Raw genomic sequence first — 26,414 nt, forward strand, 5'->3', positions numbered from 1 at the left:
CCATTCTATTGTTTATACCAATATTAAGCTGTACTTGTTCAAAGCGTTACGAAATTGTTTATTTATTTATATTGTATTTTTACTTTATTTCAATATGAAACAGCCAATTTCGGGATGAGGTTGTCATTATTTTAATTTTTATTTCAGTGTAGTTTGCAGGTTTAGGCCCAAAAAATAAAATGATTAAATCACCTATGAGGCTTTTGGTTTTATGTTTTTCCGATAGCGTCTAACATTAAAAACATTTCGGTAGTGGAGCATTGATGTTAAGAGTGTGATCAACATTTTTCTGAAGAAAAACAAAATTGAAAGAAGATTGTCATTACGGAGGAACAATATATGAAAACGACTATTATAAAAATTTCATTTTCTGTAAAGTTATTCTGACATAAACATTATCTATTTTTATTGTCACAGAGTGTCTACCAAGATAAAATATACAAAACCACATCTAAACAGTATTCATGTATTCCAGGCATGAGCAAATGTGACTTAGAGAAATCCCTAACACTTCTGTAACTAAATAACGAGCAACAGACAGCGACAACCTAACCAGTGTCGACCATAATACGAGTAAGATTACTATTAGAGAAACTGAGATAGGTAGAAGAGTCGTATACCCGTCTCGCTTCCTCCTCTATGAGACTTGCATAAAGAGACACACAATAAAGTTTATGGTACTCAATGAAGTTATAACAATGGTGGCTTTGACTAAAAATAACTCGCCCATGCCTGATGTTTTCACTAAGCAATCCATTATCATATAACTTAATATTACTTCAACGTAGCATTTAGTCTAGGTAGAAAGAAGATAATGTTGCAGTTGAAACTAAAATTAAATGGTTAAAAGTTAATGTCAAAACTAAATTGTGGAAAGTAAAGTGAAAATTGTTAAAATTTACAAAGCTATTATTATTCGTGTATCATTATTCTGTTATTTTATAAAACGGTATAGTATAACCAAACGAAAAGTGTTTTGAATGCAGTTTAGTTTTCCTTGGTAAAAACAACATTTTTGTCATAGTTTTAAACTTGTTTCTTTTTTGACAAAAAAAAAAATTAGAAACGTTAACATTTAAACTTTTGCTCTATCTCTAACGGTTTAACATAAGCAAAACTCAAAATTTTAGCATTTCTGAAAACCATGTAAAATTTTCAAGCATTACATCTCAAATTGTTCAAATTTAATATTGATAGTAGCACCTGATGTTAAAATTTCGTAGTTTCTGATCTTCAAAAATTGAAAAAAGTCCGGTAATTTTAAAATTATTCACGGATTTCATAGTTATTACAATTTTATTTTGCAAAACGTAGTTTTACACTCCCCTAAGGGATGCAAATAACATACCAAAAAGCAGCTTTACATCGTGCTTTTTGCTAACTATAAAATAGCAAAAAACGTATCAGAATTTTACAGCTTTTTAGCTTATCTCCATCAGAATAACACATAGGCTGCAATTTATAACATATATTTCGAGTGTTGGGAGTATGGAAGGATACGTTAGATCATCCAGCGAAGCAGGCGAGTTAGGCTAGCATAAAATATCAGAATCAAAAATAAAACAAAAAACAAAAAACATAATATATTTACATAGCATATACATTATATATACAATTCAGTTGCCATAAATTTATGCTAGAAGCGAATACCAAAGATGCCATATATTTCATTTTAAATAATTTCATTTACGATAAACAGAATATCTATGTAAGGGTCGATTGTCTTAATTCAAGGTCTTGTATAAGGGAAATATGTGTCTACATATGTAGTATATGAAGGAGGAACTGTAATATGTTTCAGGAACAGAATATTTATGTAATATAAGAAAGACATGTTGTGAATATTTAATGTTTTTCTTATTTGTCTCAATTTATAGTAATACACTTTATTCGGGGAAAAATTTATTTAATTCTGTTTAGATTTTCTTAAATAATATCTATAGTCTTTGATCTTTGATTTAATCCCCCACAAAAAGAGGATTTATAAGATTAAATCGCTTAGGATTATGTCGGTATACTCGTGGCTTTCAAAGTGATTGAATAATTTCAATGGATTTTTTGTTTAAGAATCAAAATGATTTTTAGATTTGTTTGATAGAAATGTGATCATTGACTTGATTAAACAATTTAGAGACGCTGGGAGTAGTATTTTCTTTTTGGATAATTTTACATTCTTAACTCATTTGTTTGGATAAACTGTTTGAGTTTTGTAAGTTAGCTTTTTAGATTATATTCGAAATTCACATTTAAATAAGTTTAGCTTAAATATCACCCAAAAATAATGTAGAAATTTAGCCCATTAATTTTGAAACATTCTATACATAAAATATCAAAAATTCTTGGAAGAGAAAATTAAATAAATTTTCCTTTTTACACCTTATTTGTTGTATGTACCAGGTGGTTCACAAAAGAGACACATAAAATGGCAAAATGTATAAATTAAATAGTATGGTGTATTTATGGATATGAAATTTGATTTGCAGTACCGATATTGGATCTAGGTGGGATAGATAAACAAAACGATAGGTTAAAAAAGTTTGAATTTGCTTTATTTTATTACAACGGGATTTAAAATTAAGGATGGCAATGAATTGTTTTTGACCGCTATAATGTCTGTCTACGCGGTAAAGACAGTGTGAAGGTTTTTGCCGTGATTACTGAATCAACCCTCTTGAGAACACTACAGAGCGAGAATGTTTTAAAATTTCGGGGAAATATCTCCCTAATTTCTTTAACTTAATATTGAGGAAATAATAAGGCTTTTTAAATCTGGAAATTCTTAAGTGAAGTGAAGATTTGAGAGAAATAATATCCGACACTAGCGTATTGGTCGATTTAGATTCTGAAGAATCCTAAATGGCCAAGCGGTCAAAGGCGTCTTTGACCATTTGTCAACTTAGACTGAGGTCGCTGGTTCGAATCCAGGCAGCAGCAGTGTGAACAATTATAATTAATGGGTGCGGTAGAATTGATCACATTGTCGTCTTGGTAATTGTAAATATGTATGTAAATATATATGTAAGTTTAATAAATAAAGATTAACAAATAATGATGTGGGTGGCCTCTGTTATAGGCGTATATGCCAGATAAACGGAGGTTAAACCCCATTTCATAAAATATCGTTTATTTTACGGTGTCACATTTTTATTAAACCATTCTGTGTATGTATAATACTTGAATATTTGAAAGTGTTTTTCCATTAAACGTCTTTTACAAGGACTCTATTATTATTATCATTATTATTATTCGGCTTATATACACCTCAATAAGAATAGATTTCCGTCCATATAGAAAGGGTGTGTTTTATTTGTATGGCCCTCTATTATAAAGCTTCTGATTTATATTTATCTAACATGCTACGAAGAAAATTTTTTTGTAAGGCTTATACATGAGTTGATTTAATGGTTCAGTTTGATAATTTTTAAAAGAACGTAATACATTTATTACAATTTTTTAATTTACACAATATTTCATTCAGGAACAGATTTTTCAATATGCAAATATGTGACTTGTGAATCGGAACCAGATCCAAACATTCTTTGCTGACTTTATTATTGCTCGACGGACTATGAATTTTGAGAACGGAGACACCTTGACTTATAGATGAGAAAATTATACTTATAGATGGAAAAAATGTATGGCGTTTATTACAATGCTGGTATGATATAGAGAGAGATACTATAGTACCTATCTATGTTAGCATAGATAGATAGATAGAGATATTTACTAAGTATTGTGATATCGCCCCAACAATCCAGTAGATATATAGAAAATAGGGGGCAGAGTAGCTGAAAAGCATTCCGAAGTTATTGAAATTCTTACAGGCTGTTCGGGGGTACTCTAAAAATGAAGGACATGTAACTATTATGTACCATCATTTCCATGTTAATTATGTAAGTCGCACATCAATATCAATAGTTTAGTACAACTTTGACCTCAGCCCTACTCCCTACCCCTTCCCTAACTTTCCCCCTCACCTCAAACTAAAGGTTTAATGTAAGTAGTGAATTTGTATAGCCAAAAAAGGCTCGTAAACAATTCTTCATGGAGGAAATTTGGTTTGTATGTTTTTTTTTTTTTTTTGGTATCTTACTTGAGTGATGCAAAGTATTAGGAAACGGATTCCTAGGAAACTGTATGGTAAATTATGTATTTATTCAATTTATCAATACAGGTACACGTAAATATACTTTACGTATATTGATTTACGTGCTTAATTATTTATTAAGTTTTATAAACAATAAACTCGTCAATCAAATCCTAAATTCTAAACAAAATATATTGGTCACTGTAACAGATTTGTAAAGTACAACATTTGCTATAGATACCGGTCACATTATAATGAAGCAAATGTATTACTTCCGTATCATGTGTCGTATAAGCTGACCTATTTACTTCGATGATTTACCGAGTTGTTTGACCACCTGCATATTTTATATGATTCGATTCTCGCTTAGGCACAACAAATGCACCCGATTTTTGTACTTTTTCGATCAAAATTACCTAATATATTGAGTTTTATCGAAATTGGAGATATAAAAATTTTCGATTTTTTGCAAACTCTTTAATTGGTAGGTAATACTTTAAAAAAATCGAGAAAAACGCAAAAAAAATCGTTTTGGAATTTGATGAAACTCGGTGGATGGAGTAATTTTGATCCAAAAAGTATAAAAATCAGGTTAATTTAATGATTGGATGCCGAGTTTCTGCGATATCGCAATATTTGCATCGATTTAAGTCCGTTTCTCAAAAACTATTATACCAGTCAATAAATGCACCCGATTTTTGTGCTTTTTGGGTCAAAATTATCTTACATACTGAGTTTTATTGAAATTGGACATACAAATTTTTTTTCGATTTTTTGTAATTTTTTTAAGGGGTACCCCTTTAAAAATTTTGAGAAAAACGCAAAAAAAAATTTAAAGAAAACCGCAAAGGTAATATAGACTAACTCAAAGTCTATTATCCATTTGATATTTCAACTCCGGAGCTCTCGAATCTAATGAATATTTGACATATAAACCAATAATTAATTTAGATTATTAGCTGCTTTATTAATAATGTGTTGTGTAAATTTTAATTATCCAAAACCACATTTAATTAATAATTTTGAAACAAATAATAAAAATATGTAGTGTATAATTATATAATACATATTTATTAATAATATTAATAAAACTCTAAACTACACTCATATTAATAATTACAAACGATAGTAGTAAATTTTGAGGTTAATAATTTGTTTTGTAAATAAATTATTATTTTAAATATGTTTAGAGTAAAATTTACTTTTCCATTAAAAACTAACCACAAACACATACAATATATTGTGTTGGAAAATTCTAGGTATAGGATGGCGCTGGACTGACAAAAGCTCCTGTTTTTTCTACTTGATATAAAATAAATACTGGAGTTATTTTACCAAGGCCAACATTTTAAAAAAACAAAGTATGTTTTTAGAGCACACAGTTTAATTTAAGTGATTCGATTTTTTAAATTCGGATTCAAAATAAACTTAAATTTAGCAAAAGTACGAATTCGAATCAATTAAATTGTACTATTAGACTCAAAACACACTTTGTGGTTAAAAATTTGCCCTCGGGAAAACAACTCAAGTATATGAATCTGCATTATTATAATTAATCAGCATTATAAGCTTTTGAGTGTCTTGCTGTTGTGGAGTCAAGGTGTCTTTTTTAGTATTATATTTGTATAATAGTTTTTCATTTTATTAGTTAGTTCATATCAGTTCAAATATATGCATAATGTTATTACTTGTCTGCTTGTTTCCCGAAAACTTTGGATCGATTTTTAACCCTTTTAACGTGATTTAATCGAGCTGAAGCTTTGCAGACTCGTGTCGACGATAAAAATTAAAAGAGAAAATTTTCGTTTAAATAAATTTAAACCAGGAAAAGGAGAGAAGAGAGTCAATTTATATTTTTAATTTGGATATATAGCTCATATTTAGTTTTATTTAAATTTATTCGACATCATATTCGTATTAATTTGTGTCATTGTTTTTTGCGGAATACATGAAATATAAAAATTAAATTAAACGAAACAAACATATAACTTATTTTTTGATATACATTTCATTATTTTTTATTATCAATTTTTCTTTACGTTTTCTTCTTTCTAGATATCAGTTAGAATTGCAAGAAATAAATATATATATTCAAAAAATGTTGACTGTGTTTGAGGGAAAAACGTCTGTTTGTCATATTAAGTAAAATTAACGATGTTGACTCAAAATACAAAATTTATATAAATAATTTAATTTATGATAGTACCTATTCATTCACAAACTCATTTTTCTTGAAAAGAAAAAAAAAATCTATGGGATCGAAAAAACACGAAAAACTAACAGTTTAATATTAAACGTAGTAACTTTCGCCGTAATTATTCCTCCAATAAAGTGACTTTCTATTACCACCAATTCAATCTGTACGATTTGGAAATTTTACTTCAAAATATATCCCTACTTTTTTTGCTCCATCCCATCTTGATTGTTTATTCTATACTAGAAGTAACAACTAGGAAAATGTTGATTCAAGTTAAATGGAGATTGTTGAGCATTGGACAAAGCTTATAAACCAAGGCTTGGTCAATTTTGTATTAAAACTAACATTACTTCAACCTTGGGTGTTAGATATTGAGCCAAGCCTGGTTTTCGGTCCTCTCTCAAGTCTTGTTGCGAGTAAAAAAATTTAATTTCAAGTTAGCTTTGATATGATTTGAATAGGCATGTTGACTAAATTTTTTTTATTACTTTAGGTGAAAAATTCTCATTAAGGAGATACAAAAGTGAAGTTGGCAGAAGAAGCAAAATATGGACGTGTAAAATTTCTAATTAAACAAAGAGGAAGATATATTTTAGTGACATCATTTCCGATATCACCATAGAGATACATATAAAATACATATAAAACTTGTTGTGCTAAAAGGAGATGGGTAACAATCTTTGAATGCTTATTATAGCTTCTTCATTTTTTAATTAATTTTAATTTCACTTTCAAATTTTGTCATGGTATCAAGTCTAGTTTTTTACATTTGTATGCGTAATATGGCAAATTCGACATCAGGTAACTACCGTATTAGTATTACAATGTTCTAAGATATGAAGGTATGTGTTTGTTTTTAGTAAAGAACATTCATTCACAAGCCCATTCTTCCTTCCTACAATGGATATCTGCATAAAACATAAATATACTTCAAAAATAAACTTGGTCCAGAAGCTTTAATGGAGTAGCAGGTGAGGATTGTCGTAACATGGCTTGCCATATCAATGTATGTCCCTCCTCGATTTTATCATCAGTTTAGGCAAATCGTATATGGGATCAGTTATGTTTGCTCACTACTTTTGAACATATGTGCCTATTAACACTTTTCCCAAAACTGTTTTTGACTTTGCAAGAATGCGATAAAATAAATGCACAGAATGAAATAAAAAACTAAATTAATCAAAAATGCAAATACATGAGACTCTGTTACTATAAAATATACAGTTTATTTTCATGGCCTTGAGTTCATAAAACAAAAATATATTGTTTTATCATACAAAAATTCTTATCACTGACATGAAAATTGATGAAAAATCAATAGTTAATTATTTCTAGTCCCAAGCATTTATATTAAAATAAAATAGTGATATATTATATGACCACCCTCAATGAAAAAGTTTTACTATTTTCGTATTACAAGTGGGTTTGTGTAGATAAAATATAATTGATATAATTTATCACAAAAACTTTAACTACACATACAGAATAAAATCTAACCTAAATAATAATTAAATTCTGTGGCTTACTGATACTATAAGAAAATTTTTATTTCACTATTTATCAATTTGTATAAATTAGGTAAAATACTCTTTCAGGACTATTTAACTATAAAATTGTTAATTAAATTTTGGATTATTGGTGTAACCATGGTGTAACCATTATGCCACACCATGGAATTTTTTTTCAAATTGAAAATTGTGTTTTCTCACAGCTTTTAAACATTTTAGAGTCGGTATTTGAGGCATCGTGCTAAATTTGTATACTTCTTTTATAATATTTGAATTCAAAACTTTGAACTTGGTTTAACATTCCCGGGTAAATTTTTAATATGCGGAATTTTATTTGCAAACAAGTTGTTGAGTCTAATATCTTCAAATTTAATACCTATTTAATAGCTTGTTTTACTTTAATTCCTTGCCTTTCAACAGGGTGAAACTTTGATCTTATTTTTTTTTTCATAGAAGTAAAAACTAAAAGCGCGATGGACATAATGTAACGTATGTATAATAAATAATATTTGGTAGAGTAAAATCTTATGGTTTCGCGTCATCAACATGCTTTGAATATGGGTATACAGACAGAGCACCTTAACCTAGGAAATTAAAGATTTTTGAATCAGGATACCTATGCAATAATAATTAAAGCTGTACAATTAACTACTAACTAAGTGCTCTTGATCTTTGGTAACTTCTGATTACTGTTGAGATAGTGTTCGATTTAAAGTTTAAAAAACTAAATTTTAATTATTCATGTTATTATGTATTTAAAAATTATAAAAAAACACAGTTATTCCAAAGTATTTAGTTCAGTCCATTCAGAAAAACATGTTTTCATTTGAAAATTATCGCGCTCAGGACTTGGCAGGATCATTTTCTGCCAAATATTACATCGATTTACGCCCTTAACTGTAAATATATATTTTAAATATGTTAAATAATTTGAATAAATTGGCATTCAGTGTATAAAATATTCTATGATATTCAAAGGTATCTCAAAATATTGACAAGACAAGAATTAGTTATTTAAATTCTTCAGTAAACAAATTTAAATAAATAATATGCATTAATTGTATTTACTATTTCCCCGATAAGAGAAATTTCTAGCTATATTATATTTATGTTATATAATTTGAAATTTAGATCAATATTTAAATTTTATATTATTGGCAGGTAAATATTTGATATTAATTACAGTAAAGAATGGCAAACGCAATTTGGTTTCTTGTACCTTATTTCAGTTTAAAAAAATTTATTTTCTACCTTTTCTATTGTGTTAATAAAAACTAGACTTGCAAAAAACTGTTACTTTTTAAAATATTCTTCTTGAAAAATGTGCTGGAAGCATTTAAAAAAAGAACGAATAAAAATTGTTATTGTTATTATTTACACAGAAAATAATAACAATATTATAGAAACATTTAGATGCGAAATATAATTTTTAAATAAGAATTCCATTTCATCTTTGTTTGATCTTCATCAGTATCCTACAGGGTATATTTTTGTAGAAATAACACAGATGGCTGCTACAAAAAAGTCATAAAAAGTATTATAATTTATTTATAGTACCGTAGCTGTGTTAGGAGTAAAGGCGTAAGATAAGGATTCTCGGTACGTGTATACACAATTTTAATATGATCTTAGTTTTAGCTTAACTTTGTCAGAAAGAAGTTTGGTTCGTTAACTCCCTCGTTTGGTAACGAAACCGCTCTTAGGTACAAGACCTATTTCAGCCGTACCTCATTTCAATAAGGATAGTCAACATTCAGCCATCTTAAAATACATTTTCGAAAACATGACCATCTCTTGTACCACTAGTGTACATGGTTGTTCATAAGATTTTACCACGTAAATAGTAGAAATTTTGAAAAAAATATGTTTATAACCATCGAAATGGTTTATTGCAATATTTTAGATATATTAAATTATCTACGCCTGTGAGATAAGAAGTACTTTTCTCAATCAATATGCGTGGGAAAAATAGTTTATAATAACTTTTTTTAATTATTAGTTTTAGTTTTCTCAATAATTCATGACAAATTTAAAATAATAATTATCGTTTATTTTCACATCTTAGAGTCGTTGATAAAATTTCGTACGTTATACGTGTGTTAACGTATTATTTACGTACTTCTGCGTGCGATAATAATACTGTTATCCCACTAGTAGGTTAGGTTAGGTAAGGTTCTATTAGCTATCCACGAAGGACACACTAAGAGCCCATTATGATACCATATATGTGTTATACCATCTATTCCGCTGATAATTTCATTTATCAACTCCTCAATCATTTCGAGAGGCTGGGTGCACCTCATTCTTGCATATACCATGAACTACACCAGTCAATCACAAATATTAATTAAATTAATTTTTGTTGTGACGGCGGGAATCGAACCCACGAGTATCGTAAATAACTTTTATTTTAATATTCTTAAAAGATACAAAAATAATAACATTTGGAAATAAATTGTATATATAATCAAACTATAAAATCGATTAATTAAAAACAGTGAATAAATATAGGGCTACATATTCTTAAAAAAGACGTATCTCCTATTCATGTGGGAATACCTTTTTGCACAACATGTTCCTCACATTTAAGTGAGTAATATTATAACGAACAAAATTTTTCCCATTAACGTAGTAATATCTTATTGAAGATAGCCCTGTATATCTAAAGTCTGTCAGGAAAAACTCATTATGACTGTTCTTCCTCAATTCTGATACAGTTCTGGTACTATTACAGTCTGGTAGAGCAAATCTAGATGATTGGATATAATAAAAATATTATTGTTACGACTACACTACGATTGTGAAAAATGTATAAATTCTTCTATAATCATGTTGACTTATATAATAAAAACAAATTGTTGTCACATTGTAGTTATAATGGTAAAAATAAAATATAATCGTAACACAAAAACGACATATGTTTTCAGTATATAATGAAGTCTATGAAGTTTTCACTGAATCTTTATAAAAACTGCGTAACTGCATTGTTTAAAGCTTACTTAAAAATTTTAGCGATCTGGCCCAGGGGTGGGAGCCACTCCTTCTTGGGGGTGGACAAATTTACGCTGAAAATGACAACGGAAGTCGATATAAGATAGAATTAAAATCAAAAAGTGTCATTGAAACATATTTCGAAAAGTCAATACTTTCCGAGTTATTGGCGATTGAAATTCGGAATATTTAGCGTCAAGTAATAGAATAATTTGACGTTTTTTGAAAAAAGTAAATCTTACACTTTTAAAAAATCATGAAAATGAAAAAGTTTCAAGTCATTTGCATAAAAATTGACACCTGTAAATAAATTTTGTTGATAGCATCAATATTTTCAAGCGTTACAAACTTGGTACCAAACTTAATATACCTTGTATATATTTCATATATACATGGTATAAAATTGTTTGAATTCGTCAACTCTCTTCTAACTTTTTCTATTTTGATACAGAGTGTTGATTTTATTTATAAGTTCTTCGAAAACTAATGAATTAAAAAAGGTTTTTTGTGCAAGTGAATTATACTTTTTTGAAAAATTTTCATTTAATATTATATATTTTCCATCGTACGACAATCGGAAGTATGTATTGTATTTTAAAGGACTCATTAGTTATTAGGCAAAAGTAAATTATTTAGCCTAAATTAATATTTGTATCGAATTAACATACGATTTGATTTTCGTGTAAAGTTTAAAAACCTTCTTATCTAATAAAGAAAACAAGCTCTTTGTTGAATACGTTCTTTACCATAAATAATTAACTCAATACATAGACTTAATTAACTCAATAGATCTTAAAATTTTCGTGTTGTAATCGTTTAACATAAAGTGTTATTATACGAACATCATCATATCATTCACCATTGTATTAGTAAAAGCACACGCACGGTGTATAATGTCGGTGTATATTCCATTTTAAGTGTTCAAAATATGAAACAAAATGTTTTTAAGGTATTAAAACCTTAAGCTTGCTGATCATTATGTATTCACTTTTACTTTGTTATTTTGAGATTATAAATTGAAGCTTTAGTGTAATGAATAATACCTGCGAATTAAATTCATATCAGATAATATTAATAAATAATAATGCATTTTGCTTTTATGGAATTTTTACATACATTATGTCCTCGGTTATCCCTTAATGAGGTCTTTTGAGATAAGAAAAGAAAATTAAAAAATGAAACAAATAAAAATTGTTCATATTAAGAAAGGGAATCGCATAGGCATCTAGGAATAGATCTTCACTGTTGTGTATTATACCAAGTAGCCTGTGCCATCCCTATCCCTACAACGGTTAACCCTATCCCTCTCTATCATATTATAAATGTGAAATTTTATGAGGATGTACTACCTACCCATAGGTATATATTTTAAACATATAGGAACATGTCACATTTGAGAGTTCCAATTTTTCGGTTATTTTTTTCTTTAAATTTTGAACTATTTCCTTAAAATCCCGATTATATACTGGCCATATCTGTCTTTATACATAATTTAATGGATTGTCTAAATTATTCTAACCAATTTCTACCTCTATATCTGATATCATAAAATCGTGACAGTTTAGATGGATGGATGGATGTTTGTTACTCCACGCCAGAACGACTGAACGGATCTGAATGAAATTTGGCAGAGTGATAGATTATAGTCTGGAATAGTACATAGGCTACTTTTTATACCAGTAAAATGTATGGTTCCTGTGGGATTGACGGTAGTCAGCAATTGCAGCAGTGAGCAGAGTTTTTCCTGTCTAAAGAGAGTGAAAAATTATCTTCGTTCTCATTCTCATTGTTCTAATTAAACTACAAGAATGTTATTGACGAGAGTTTGTATTAGAATTACTTAAAAATAGGTTTTTGCATACTAAACATAAATACTTTCTTTATCTAGAGAATTCAAACGAAAAATTTTCGACATTTTCTGTTGTCTCTCGCTTATATGTACTATACTATTCGTTGAAATTCTTCTAGTGAAAAATTTTGGCGATAAAGGAGGCTGTTATGACTAATTTGCAATACTTTACACGTTAATGTTATAGAAAATGTCAAAATTATTGAAAAACACTAATTAATTAAACTGAATGCATTAAAAATTGTGAAAATAAGAAATCAAATTGCACAAATATTATTTTTCAAATTTAAATTATCATGATTATTTATTTAAATTTGTGAGACAGTAATATTGTACTTTCAATGTAAGTCATAAATGCAATCCATACAATTATATAAGCATCCATACAATTCTATAATTAAAGTAGTGTATCGTTACCATGGAAACGCCTCCAATAAAACTCACACACGGTGCGAATAGTAGGTGTTTTTCCTATAATACTTAAAACAACCATTCATAGCTAGAATAACGATATATGGCAGCATTCAGTTATACTTCTTTTCATATATTTAAAATTTGTTGAAATAAAAAGCTTTTTTCATTTAAATATTAAATCCATTATTTAAATATTTAAATAGTTTTTCTTCAAGTATACCAACATTAGCCATTTTTCATATTAAAAACTAAGTAAGGCTTTTAAGTCAATAACATAGTCATTGCTTGAGCTTGTGAGTGTATGAGTGAGTGACTCACTATTATGTCTACAGTGGTTTATTTAAATATTTGATTTTATTATATTTTCTTTATAATATTTTCAGTTTTATCATTGTTCCAAATGGTTACTGTTTACTCCCATACGAGAATATAAAATTAATATTAGAAGTACATTTATTCTGACCGCCTCACAGGGGAGTATTTATACCTTTCCGGACAAAATATAATGAAATAATTTTTATGCGCAAAATTGATACACAAAAAACTATTTACATGCAAAACTACCTTTCATTTTTCAAAAATTAAAAATAATTTTTATTCATATACGTCTTCATCATATTCATCTTCAAACCCAATTATTTGATTTTCTTATTATATTTTTTTTGCTTCTGCTGGTAGACATTTTCCCCTCTCCCTCCTTCCAAACGCCCGAAAAAGACTTAAATGGTTTGCTTCATATTAGTTACGGAACTTGGTTAGAAGCAGAAACTTTTTTTCAATTCTATTCATTTTATTTTCACCTTCCCTTCTATCTTGAAAATGGTCGCTCTCTCATATGTATGTTCTATGAGATAAAATATGCTACACATCGATTCAGGATTAACCAGACGGCAGAAAGTTAGGGTTCATGAATTCTTTTACGTGCCATATCCTAGAATATTAGTATATTCACTTGTAAGTTAGCAGTCTGGTTTTCCAACTTAAGTCACACAAAACTTTTTAAACTGATAAATATTATAGTTGCTGTGCAAATAATTTATAATCACTGCTATTTAATAATTACTAATAGAAAACAAAACTATGAAAGTCATTAGAAGGTATTATATACTATGTTTTATATATGCATACAAGGTGTTCTGTTATTGATAGCTGAAAATTATACCAGTAAATTAAGCTTATGAAGACAAATGGAAAAGCTCTTTACCAAATTACACAACTGTTGTTATAAATAAAGACAACAAAATAGTTTTTTTTAGTATTCACTACCCAACTAAATCAATTTACAATCAATTATTGTTTTATAATAGTCCCCTCTATATTCTAACGTGACACCTATTAATTTAATAAATCTTTTTATTTTCCCATAGCTACATCTCCCGAATCAGGCCTCAGATCGAAATTTGCTAAAGAGTTTTTCCATTTGTCTTCAAAAGCTTAGTTTACTGGTATAATTTTCTGGTATCAAAAACAGAACATCCTGTATATGGTATGGAAGTTTGAAGGATATCGTAATATAATAATTATGAAAAACGATTTTATAAATATTACAATATGCAAATTAGTATACAGAAGCTATTACCGTAGTAATAATATTCAAACTAAAGAGGGTAGTTTACGTATTTATTTATTCAACTGTATGTAATGCCCTAAGACATGTTTTTTCTATCTGTGTTTTTGTTTTGCATTAAATATTCAAAATAAACTAAAAAATTTGTTATTATTCTACAGCGTTATTCCAAGCGTATGAACCGACCATACCACGAACTTGTGGCATAAAATGCCAGTTGGATTTATGGAAACGCTTTTAGAAATTATTTTTTATAGAATAGTCAAAAAAGAAATAGCGATCAGTTGGGATTCTAATATACTATCTCGGAATTGAACACTCACGTGAATATTTTTGTTTCTGTTCATATAAGGAAACTATGTCGAACATTGTCAGTGTATTATTGAATCATCCTCTTTATATTCGACGAGTGGAACGATTGATAATATAATTAATGATTTTATTGATGAAATCAATGAACCAAAAACCGTTCTGGATTATTAACGGCATGCTATGTTATTATTATTATTATTTATTTATATATTATTATATTTAATTAAGTATGAAGAAAAACTAAGAAAATTAATTAAATAATTTATTGATTTTTTTGAAGTAGTACGTAATGATATATGACAACTGTAATTGAAATTATTACGACTTGTTTCGTTTACCAGAATTCATATAAAATAAGAAAATTGGCGTGATATTTGGTGTGACACAAGTGAAAATTACAAATTACGAAATTAAACAAAACCCCGACAAATGCGGTTTTTCCTTGTGGCTATCTAAACTGAACCAACTTTTTTGAAACATAGATGCAATCCATTAAATTACCTCAAAGAAAAAAAAATCAGACACACACACACACATAGGGATCAATCTAAAAATAGAAACTAATTCCTAGAATGTTGCAAACATCTTTTCTCTACAAAACTTGGTAGAAACAAATGGAAATATCCCAAGATCAATGCAATATTTGAATTTTCTAGATATTTGAATATGTCGCGTGTACAGGAAAAACCAGGCTAAAGAAATAATATATAGAATATAGCTGACTATCTCGGCTATTTTGTCGACTTGGTTTGTTGGATTCGGTGAGGTTGGAATGAAAAAATTTCCAATCGAATGGTTGGTTTATTAGGTTTGGTTGAGAGAAAACTATTATTAAACCTTTTAGTTTTGGGCAAGACATTCTATATACAATTTAATAAATATTTAATCATTCAGTGGTTAGTTCGTACATCTAGGTATAACAGAAACAAAGTTGTTAAATTTTACAAACGTTTATCTGAATAATTTAATAATTCACTGTGTGTAATCACAACAAAAACCAAATAGTTAAATAAAATTTACAATATTTCACTTTTACGAACAATAAACGGCAATCAATTGAAAACTTTTATTACGAGTTATGATGTTATCCTGAAGGTATTTTACTTTTGTTTTGTTTAATAAAACGTAACGATTTATTATAACGTAACGATGTGATATTTGAACGATATTATTCGCAATCATTGTTTGAAAATAAAATGTGAGATATATATTATTTTAACATATCCTCCATAGAGTATAATACATTTATTCTAACCGATACAAGTTAGCAATAAAACAAGTATACAATAAAGTAACAAATTCTGACCGAAATGGTCATAAGATGACTTAATTCGTCTTATAAATTACTATTAGATGATTTAATCAAGATTACTAGACAAGATATTTGTCAATTTAGTTTACACTTTATATGCATCATATTAAAATATCAATGATAATCGAATAGAATAATACTTTTCCGTATTGATCCAGTAAATGCTTTATTTAAATTTAATCCAGTAGATGCTTACTTAAATAAATTTTTTAATAATATTTAAATATTTATGAATGAAACTAATCATGAAATATTTATTTTTGAAAATGATATATTCAAATATGGTAAAATTATACTGCGGTTGTTACAGATAAGTACTAATAGTAATACAGTTAAACTTAGTTTCTTTTTAAATTTATCTCTTCAATACTTCCTGTGAGTAAAAATTACTCAGTATATTAATGTTTCTATTGTATTCGTAGAAATATTCATGATTTAGTTCTACACACTCATACGAATATTTTGACCCGGGTCCCATAAAAAGTCATATTATTCCATAGAATTGCAACTTTATGACCGTTTAACGTCTTTAATTATTACAGTAATTGCACACTTAAGTATTTGACTATTTTGCTAGGAATTACTTACAAACATATTTAATCATATAAAATTTTAAAGTAAGTAAATAAAATTAACACTGCCATTAGTAAACATGAGAAATGAACAAGTTTTTACTTATAGAAACGAATCTAGTAAGATAGAGGGTTACTTAAAACATTGGAAAGAATATTACAGTATATCTATGGTGAAAACAAACAATTGACTGAGTTAATTGTTGGAATATCCTGCATAGAAAGTGTTGAATATCAGTGCTTGCATTATTTTTGTATAAATTAGAAGAATTTATAAAAATCTACACAATTATAGCAACCTTTCGCTTTTCGAAAATGTTTCACAAGATCACTGGTTGAAGCTACCTGCAAATTTTCAACCCTCTATCTTTTATAGTTATTGACAAAATGGACACCAAAGTTTTGTCCTAACTTGCGCCCTCACGGATAAACAGTGAAGTTTACGAAAAAATGTTTCAGATAAAAGTTGTTCATTTTTTTATAACAGACATTTTTACACCTAAACTTTTGTTATATATCTATCGGTTTACAAGACTTATGTTGCTCATTTACGAACCTAGATTCACTTTTTACGACCTGAGCACGCTATAAATTTCATCTTGAAATTTCTCATTTCGTTTTTGAGTAATCGTGTCCAGAGGTAGACGGGCAGACGAATGTACAACCGGAAATGGACTAATTTGGAGATTTTTTGAAGACCTATTCCAAAAATTTTTTGGTGACATCATTTTTCTAGGCGTTACAAACTTGGGACTAAACTTAATATACCTTGATATATATTACATATATACAGAGTATAATAATTGAATGAAATCAGAAACCGAACTCGAAAAAAAATCTCTTCGCATGTGACAAAGTTGTATTCTTTATGTTCTTATATTAAAAATGTGACGTGCGTGGAAAGTTGATAAAGTACAACTTTATTTATTTATCACGTATCGAGCATGCAGCACAAGAAATCTATAAAGATTACATCGCACTAAAAATGTATTACAAAATGCAAAATTACCCCCTTATATTTATCCATAACAGCCGCACTATCTATACAGTATATCAGTTTTTTATGTCGCGACATACTATTTATATTATGTCTAGTACGCTAGACACAGTATATTTGGCTAAATTCTCGTATAACTATATGATAAAATATTATTTTTTTTTTTTATAAAAAAATTTTCACTACATAGGAAATTTTACTGCATTATACGAGAAACGATCAATATCTAAATGCTTGTAATAAATTCCGAAAATTTTTGTTTACTTATTCTATTGCTTTTTTATGAAAAGTAATTTAATTTTCAAAGTGAATGCAAATTTTATCGTCCAATTGTCCCTGTAGCTCAAAAAACTTAACAAGCAGACAAGCCAAAATTACAACCACTACAGAGGCCGTCGTTTTTCAGCCGCCAATTCACCGCAAATTACGTCCGTTATGTGTGTTATAGTTTTGTTTGAAAGGTAATTTAATGGAGCGTGTTCTTAGCTATGTTTTAAGTACGTATTCAGGGTTCCGCACCCAAAAAAACTATAAATTAGCGAAGATCTTCCAAATCATCTCAGTTCGGTAAAGGCTTTATGGAAAAAGGCATTTTAATGGAGAGTGTTCTTAGATATATTTCAAATGCGAGTTTAGGGTTCCATAGCCGAAAAATTTGTCGGGGGTTTTTTAAATTTTGTAAATTTCACTTGTAATGAGTAACAATATATTATTTCAATGAACAAACGAAAATATAGATCCTATTTTAACTAGCTAGAATATAATTTGCGGTTCTACATTTTACGTTTCAAGCTTACATACACACACACATATGACTTTTGCATTATTAAAAAAAATAAATCTATATAAACTGCTATAGGCGTCAAAGTCAACTATATACATAAAGAAAGCATTATATTTTATTTTCCTAATATATCTCTGTCAGATATCTTTACCTCTATGCAGAGTTAAAGAGCTGTGCCCTCTACGTTTGAGTTTTCTTAGTACTGTTTAGCGTTTTCCTAAGACTAAAAGATTTTTTTTCAACAGCTAAACAACAGAAGTTCAACAGCTACTAAAAAAATGTTTCTGTAAATGGAATCACGTATCACTGTCGAGATTTTAATTGTTTGTTATGTATGGACAAGCTGAAAGGCTATACAAATTTGTATATAGCGGTTGGAAGGTGTTCATGTAATATTTTTTCTTAAGAATACAGAAAAAAGTATAATTGAAAAAAGATAAAAGTGTATTCTTTTTATTTTATTTTTATTTTTACTGAAATCAAAAAAAGTAATTACTTGGTTCGGTAAATTTAAATAGAATTCTTAATATATTTCACTGTCGAATTTTCATTTTCTTTTCATAGAATAAAATAATCGTTATAATCATAAGAATGAAAAAAAAAAATCAAATAAATTTTAATATATATTAAAATTATTATTATTTTCTTTTTTTGTAGTGAAAAAAAAAAAAAAATTATTGAAAAGGGTAAAGAAAAATTTAAAAATAAAAAAATTTCATTCCATTTTTAAGGTTTTCATTTTTTCTCATTTGTATTCAAAGTTATTTATTATTATTTCATGTAGTACGAATAGAGAAGACTTACAAATTTTTTATCGGTTTATATACTTGTGTGAAATAACTTGTTTATTTGAAATAGGCTTCTCGTAATAAATAAAGACCGTAGAAGATATAGAGATCGTAAGCCCTTAATAAAGTGAAATTTATATGATTCGTTTTATACATATTAAAATACCATTAATAATAATATCTAGACCGAATCTAGTTATCAAATAATTGTTTTTTTGAATTTGAGTATTAAACCTAATCACTAAAAAAAATTATAAAAGTGAGTAAAAACAGCGTTAACAGAATAATAAATTTAATTAACATTGATTGATAGAAAAAATTATAATGCTTTGCGATAAAAATAAGGATAATCAACAAAAATGTGCTGATTCAAATGGCGCTTATTTCGGAAATTGAATATGTATTCATTGAGATATTTCGGTTCAAAGTAAACACATTCAAGTAAACGGACAAAACTTTTGAAACGACCTAATATTTACACACTCTTATTACATACTTTTTCAACCTCTCATTCGTAACAAAATTCGGGTTAACTCATAGTGCTTTACTGTCAAATGGAGGATTAAAGCTTATGTGAAGAATACTAAAGTAAACGATATTTTTTTTCTAGTATATATGATACGTAATTCTTGTCCATACTCTTTACCAAACATACATCATCATGATCATTTACAATATTTACAGTCAAAATTCTAGACTTTTGGTTCGAAAAATATAGAAAAAGATACAGTAGGTACGAGCTATAACATAAAAAAAAACCCTAATAAAAACGAAAGTTAGAAAAAAATGTATATGAAAAGTTATTTTGTTTGTATTTAAACCTTAGAGACTCATCCATCAGAGTTTAATTATCTAACTACTTTTTCTGACTTTCACATCCGCAAACAAAAAAACAATAGTTTTATTTTTATTTCATCATTTTTCACTGTATATACATTCCAGACTAGAATAAAAAATGATTCAGACATAAAAGAAGTTAAAATAAATGTAAAAACAAAAACTTTATGATAAAACCACACACATCTGACTGACGGTTTGTTTTTTTTTTAAATAAAAGGGATAAAAATGGATGTACCCTTGTTTCTATATTAAGCTTTGTCTATTTGTAAAATACATTTTGTATTTTCAAATTTTACTAAAATTAATGTACAAATTTTTAACTTATTACATTTTTCAACTATGTTTTGTTTGCTTTTAATATGGGGTGTAATCATAGCTTTTAAAAATTATTTACAAAAAATTATTTAAAAACATGCCATTTAATTACTTAAAACAGTTTCACAAAAAATTTGATAATTTTTAGCATTAAAAATGTTTTTATGCTTTCATAATGGTCACATTTTGATGGTTGAAATAATTTGTTTCGATATAAAAAAATTCGTAGCAAAAGTGTAATAGGGTCCCTTTTTATTCAAACCATTAATAAATAAGCAAGCACGGATTCAGAGAGTGGTTACCAGGGTAATCGAAAGTCTTAGTATAGAAAGCTAGGAAATTGAAGGTCAATTTTAACACGCTTTTATTAGTTTGGTATGTATCTAGGTCACGGAGACTTTGAATGTGACGTTCACTCACTCCAATTTTAAAAAACCGCTTATTTAAAAACCGTAGATAGGTTGAAAAAATTTGAAAAAGTTACAATTCAAAAATAGATATAATCATATGAAGATAGAAAGAGTTTGAACCACATTTACTATTTGAAAAATAAAAGTTCAAAAATGCTCATAACGCGAGTTCTGTCTGGTTAATATTGTGAGGCGTTCAAAAAAATGTTGATCTACTAAAATTTTATAGTTTTAAATTTGATATAAACGAAAATATAGAAAAAATAAAATAAAAAATTCTGTATTTCAATTTTAGTTTATAGTTTATAAACTAGTATTACAGTACATACATTGAATAATATAGATATACGGAATATACCTTCAATTTATTTTCGACGTAATATAAACAACATTTTATGATACATATGTTTTGCTGGAGGTAGGGATTACATTGGTAGGTAGATACATACTATTTTACCTTCACTATCGCACACAAAGTAAACAGGATATACCTACTTCAAATATACCAAGTGGCCACCAAATCGTTTTATTTTTAAGGGCAAACATATTGTGCAAAAAATTATTCAACAACTCTGCACATTTGTAAACATTCGTGTACAGTCGTGTTAGTTCGCACACACTCGTTTACTTTGGTGACCATTCGTGTATACTCGTGGACTGAGTGCCCTACAATAGAGCTTTTCATTTTAAAATCCCGATTCACTTTTGTTTCGTACTAAATGATTTATAACCAATGTGATAAAATGAATAACAAATATCTTCTATCTTAGTCTTACTTATTGCTGTCAGTACGAAAAAAATAAACGCTGCACTTGCGCTTATGACATGATGAAAAGGCCTATTGTTTATACTGTTGTAGCTTGAGTTTTTTTTTTTAGAGAACTAACTTAAACACAATTTTTTTTAATATCAATGAATCTGGATAGAAAATTTTATGCCATTAATGTTTGAATATGATTTCGGTCATGTAAATTTCCGCAGCATTTTCGGTCGGAATTCGCCAATAATATTGTATTCCAAGAATTCAACCGTCTCTGGTCTATCGGTGTAGGAAAGTGACTTAACATATCCCTAACGAAAATAATCAAATGGAGTTAAACCAGACTTTTCAGCAAATTCTGGCATTGCTCTGGAATGAGTGTGTGATTATTATGAAATGGTAAAGCAAACTAATCTTAACCTTCTGCTGTCAAATCGGTTATGAGAAAAGAGAGTGTGTTCAACTCAAATATGTGAACCTCTAAAAAAACAACCATAGATTCGGGTAAATTCGCGTATTTCATTCCGTTTTTTCGTTTTGCTCTAGAACCACCAGTGTCGTAAGAGTTTTTCATTGATATCAAATATTCAAACAGAAACAAGTCTATATGTCAAATGTGGCTTTTCATTTGGTTGATTATCATGTGTTTCTCTTGGACATGTGCCGTCACAACAGTGACACTCTCGACAAACCATATCTGTATGAATGTAAATTACCAAACTGTAATGAAATTTTTCAGTTATCAAATGAAGTACATAGTTACAGATAAATAATATAAGCTATTAAGCTTAATACGTATTTAAAGTTAGATGATCTTCCATGATTCGATGAACATGATTCTTTGTGCCACTTTGTCACAATATATGTTTATATAACTATATTTTTGAAAGTGAGGCAGTATCACTTTTTCAATACAGCATTATTCTCAAAAGTATTTCGATATTAACTAAATCAAAAATCAATATTCAACAGTACTGTTAAACATTTTTATAGAACAAACATTCTTTAACATAAATCCGTTTTGTTTTCATTTTATAAAATCAAGGTTTTTGATGATGTTTGAACGACTGAATATTGAAGCTATTGTAACACTGAAGAGAAAACCAAAACAAATACGTCTTCGTTCATAGAAGAGTCAGAAATCATCAAAGAATTTCGATAGCTGATTCAAATGGTTACCCTGTTGAAATCAACAGATATAGTAGCACGAATTAATCTAGCACCTATAGGCAAAAATCGCCACTTTGATGAATACTTTGATATTAATAATATAATATTCTCGATATTTGAATTATTTACTGCGTCTTATATTAAGATTTATCCCCGCCTAAGGCGGATCAAGTTAATGTATAAAAATACATGGCAGAACCTAAAATAAATTGTTCTAAGAAATATATCAAAAGAATTTTTTTTTGTTATTTGTTTTCATTTGTTTTCCTCATACGCATATTTTCCATTCCTTTATATTTATTTACATAAACGTTTTAATAGAAAAGGTGCTGAGAGTCTAAAACATTAAAATAATCATATTTCATACTCATTTGAGTAGATATTTGAGAAAATTTCATACTCAGAGCATTGAGAAAAGATTTATGTTTCCTTTAGACTAAGTTCATTAAGAAAATAGCTACCCAATCAAACAAAGATTCCCAATTGTTGATCCATTAATTGAATAGAAAAAAATAAATTGGTAATAAGTACATAAAAGAAGATCCTACCCTTAAATAATGGAAAATATTATGTAAAGCTTAGATTAAGCTTCATTATCGTATCCAGCTAAGGGAGACTTTATACAGGATGGGTCATAAATACAGAAAATATCAAATTAGTTTACGAATGTAAAATTAATACAAAATAAAAACTTAAAAGTGGATAAACTTACTTTATAAACATATAAACGCCTGTTGGTTCCATCGCACGACTGATACCTTTCCATGATGCTAACATACTATATTTTTGTTTTGCCGTTAACGGTAAACGGGGATCTGTTGGTGCCGGTGGTGGCGGCTCTTCCGTTTTATTACTTGAATTACCACCCCGTTGTATCATTGCTAATTTACCCAACTCACAGCCCATTTTGTTTGTGTGTACGGTATTATATGTGTGTTTATTTAACTAATAAATAAATTGCTCTCACAAAATAATTTTATATAAAAAAGATAAAACGCCAATTTATTGATGTTTATTGAGGGTGACACACCGTTAATGACAATACAAAGTAAATTTTCTTTGATATCGTAATTAACAACAATAGAGACATGTAATTGATAATTTTAATATAATTTTATGTTTAAATAAAGTTTTTTCAAACGTTTGGAAGATCATTTTCGTACGATTAATTTTTTTTTTTTTTTGTGTTACAATATTATAAAAACAATTTATTTTGTGTTTGCATAATTAATTAAAGATGAAAATGTACACTTTGGTGTTGTTTGATGAAGTGTAAAGATGACATTTTCCTTGTGGGGGATATCTGAAACAAATAAAATATAATTTATTATAAATGTATAATTGATCATATACAAAAAAATGATTTTCTTTGATAGGAGAAATTAATAAATTTCTATTATTGATAATTTTTTTTTTTTTTAATTATTAAAATACGTATTTCGACTGCCAAGTAGTCATCATCAGCATGAATTAGCTAATCGTAATTACTCTTATTGTGTTTGTTACTCGTTGCTAATTTAGTGCTGTCCGCCACCAAATTAGCAACGAGTTACATACATAATAAGAGTAGTTACGATTAGTTAAAACATACTGATAATGACTACTTAGTAGTCGAAATACGTATTTATATGATACAAAAAACTTGATCTAGAAAATTGGGGCACAAATCGAAATTTATTTCGAAAAATCCTAGAGTCCTAATTTATTATCTTTGATAAATTTTATACTAAAAATTAAGTTTCGATTCAATTTTTTCAATTTTAAATACCATTGTGCTATAATCTTCACTTATTTGCCATCACATCATACCTGTCTTTTGTTCAAAATTTTGTGGGTTTTAATTTTTTGAAATGGTACGCTAATTTTCTAGAAAATCAAAAATATAAGTGAAATAAAATTTTCATCCCTTTTTCCACCAATCAATAATTGTTATTTTTGCAATGTTGTGAGTAGTTTTTGATATCTCGCCTCAAATCCTGTACGAAAAGCTTCTATTGGAAATCGATTTTGAATAGAGCCGATAAGTTGAATTTTACATTTTTTTAGTAAATTAATATGATAAATCTAATGCCTTTTTGAGGTATCAACTAAATAAACTGTTCTAGAATATCACGCCTGGTTTGAGATTTAAGTCTTTCTCAATCAAGACTACTCTAGAAAAAAATTTTTTATCCAAATCGAAGACAAAAAAAAAGTTTCCTAATTTTTTTAATCTTGAAAAAAAAAAGATAAAATTGTACTAAATTTTTGTGATATTCCATTTCCAGTATAATTTGCTTTTTACTTACACAGATGACTTCCATACTTTTTGATTATTCTTCTGCATGTACTACAGCTTATGCTGAAACGATCATTATCTCCATAGATAAATGATGTGTTTTATCCTCTTTTCAGATTCTGTTTACTCAATTTTTTCAAGTTTTTTTATTACTATTAAAAATGGCTCAAATAATTCTGCTGAAAACAGTTCTTACATACGCGATTACGAGACGAATAAGTCCAGTCATGTGTACACACAGGCATCCCATTGAAAAAGTTTGATTCGAATATTGCGACCTTGAAATCGCGAAAATATGTAAACCTTGAGACTTACAAAATCGGTCCCATTACAGTAACTTCCTCCGGGAAGTTACAAATAAAAAATGTACGAAAGGAATCCTATTACATTTTTTCTCTTACAATATATTTATTCTGTTATGAATTTTTATATATAAAATTTCATGTTTATTTTTCATTAATCAATTCGTTTATGTTAAAATCAACATTTAGTCGTGTTATTTTACTCTTGATTCGTTCGTTCTATGTTCTTCTTCTATGTTATAGATAGAATTGCCTCTATGATGTGATTTAAAAATAATATTTATTCTATGATTTTTGTTTGATTTAAAGCATCCGTTTGTCTCTGATGTGTATTAAAATCAATACAGACATTATTATATGAGGGTATGTTTTACAACACAAAACAAAATTAAAGTATGCAAATGAAAATATTGGAAAATATAAAAAAAATTTTTTTACATGGGTATATTTTTTAGTTCATAACTTAATTTTCAGGATGTGAACAAAATACACATGATACACAGAATATACATCGGATACACACAATAAACGATTTTTATCTTTTATTTTTCTGATCTTTTTATACCATACATATGAAATATACCAAGGTATACTAAATTTAGTCCCAAGTTTGTAACGCTGAAAAATATTGATACTATGAACAAAATTTTGGTATAGGTGTTCATAAAATAACCTAATTAGTCCACTTCCGGTTCTGTCTGTCTGTCCGTCTGTCATCATGATTATTCAAAAACGAAAAGAGATATCAAGCTGATTTTTATAGCGTACTTAGGACGTAAAAAGTTAAGTCGAGTTTGTAAATGAGCAGCATAGGTCAATTGTCTTGGGTCCGTAGGGCCCATCGTGTAAGCCGTTAGAGATAGAACAAAAGTTTAAATGTAAAAAATGTTCCTTATACAAAAATAAACAACTTTTGTTTGAAATATTTTTTCGTAAACATCCCTGTTTACCTGTGAGAGCG

General features: G+C 28.1%; 1 protein-coding gene across 1 annotated transcript in view; it reads right to left on the reverse strand.

Moving 5' to 3' along the window:
- LOC123293782 (neuroglobin-like) overlaps positions 1-23,884 on the reverse strand; it is a 32,681-nt gene extending 8,797 nt beyond the window's left edge. The window contains exon 1 of the mRNA XM_044874692.1: positions 23,586-23,884. Within this exon, the coding sequence (XP_044730627.1) occupies positions 23,586-23,779 (194 nt within the window). The 5' untranslated portion in view covers positions 23,780-23,884. The remainder of the gene's footprint in view (positions 1-23,585) is intronic.
- Between the last annotated feature and the right edge of the window lie 2,530 nt (positions 23,885-26,414).

Source organism: Chrysoperla carnea, chromosome 2, assembly GCF_905475395.1.
Source record: "Chrysoperla carnea chromosome 2, inChrCarn1.1, whole genome shotgun sequence".
Lineage (NCBI taxonomy): Eukaryota > Metazoa > Arthropoda > Insecta > Neuroptera > Chrysopidae > Chrysoperla > Chrysoperla carnea.